This window comes from Triticum aestivum, unplaced genomic scaffold (assembly GCF_018294505.1).
Source record: "Triticum aestivum cultivar Chinese Spring unplaced genomic scaffold, IWGSC CS RefSeq v2.1 scaffold97209, whole genome shotgun sequence".
NCBI lineage: Eukaryota > Viridiplantae > Streptophyta > Magnoliopsida > Poales > Poaceae > Triticum > Triticum aestivum.
In genome coordinates this window covers 1-1,081 of record NW_025289600.1, presented here as the reverse complement: position 1 = coordinate 1,081, position 1,081 = coordinate 1, and the positions used below count along the sequence as shown (strand labels likewise).

Sequence of the window (1,081 nt, the reverse complement as noted above, 5' to 3'; positions counted from 1 at the left end):
CCGCAGCCGCAACCATTTCCGCCACAACTACCATATCCGCAGCCGCAATCATTTCCACCACAACAACCATATCCACAACAGCAACCACAGTATCTACAACCACAACAACCAATTTCGCAGCAACAAGCACAACAACAACAACAACAACAACAACAACAACAACAACAACAACAAATCCTTCAACAAATTTTGCAACAACAACTGATTCCATGCAGGGATGTTGTCTTGCAACAACACAACATAGCGCATGCAAGCTCACAAGTTTTGCAACAAAGTACTTACCAGCTATTGCAACAATTGTGTTGTCAACAACTGTTGCAGATCCCTGAGCAGTCGAGGTGCCAAGCCATCCATAATGTTGCTCATGCTATTATTATGCATCAACAACAACAACAACAACAAGAACAACAACAACAGTTGCAACAACAACAACAGCAGCAACTGCAACAACAACGACAACAACCGTCGAGCCAGGTCTCCTTCCAACAGCCTCAGCAGCAATATCCATCAAGCCAGGTCTCCTTCCAGCCATCTCAGCTAAACCCACAGGCTCAGGGCTCCGTCCAACCTCAACAACTGCCCCAGTTCGCGGAAATAAGGAACCTAGCGCTACAGACGCTACCTGCAATGTGCAATGTCTACATCCCTCCACATTGCTCGACCACCATTGCGCCATTTGGCATCTTTGGTACCAACTGAGAAGAGAAGAACTCTAGTACTAGATATATGAAACACCGTTTTCTTAGTCCATGGTTTGGTCGTTGTAGCAGTGAAAAAATAAAGTGACATGCACTATCATGTAAGAACCCGAACTATACTAGTTCAAACTTGGGAATAAAAGACAAACACATGTCTTGTCTACATATGATTGTTTGTTTGAGTTCCATTCATGTGCCATCACAAGTTCACCCCTAATTATATATATTATGCATTAAGTAGATATTTATGTTGCATTAATCTAAAGATAAAAAAATGAGTCTGAAACTTGAATTAAATTGAAGTATTTTCTAGGACTTCCAAATGGAGTATTATTAAAGTAGTAAGGACAATCCACATCCTTGGCTTGCCCTTTATCAATTAT

The 1,081-nt window shown here is 41.5% G+C and overlaps 1 protein-coding gene across 1 annotated transcript; it reads left to right on the top strand.

Moving 5' to 3' along the window:
- Positions 1 to 8: 8 nt before the first annotated feature.
- Positions 9 to 863, top strand: LOC123178814 (alpha/beta-gliadin A-V-like; the record flags this gene model as incomplete). The annotated part of the gene is given in 1 exon segment (XM_044591501.1): positions 9 to 863. A coding segment is annotated over 1 exon segment (691 nt), but the record flags the coding sequence as incomplete, so codon positions are not given.
- Between the last annotated feature and the right edge of the window lie 218 nt (positions 864 to 1,081).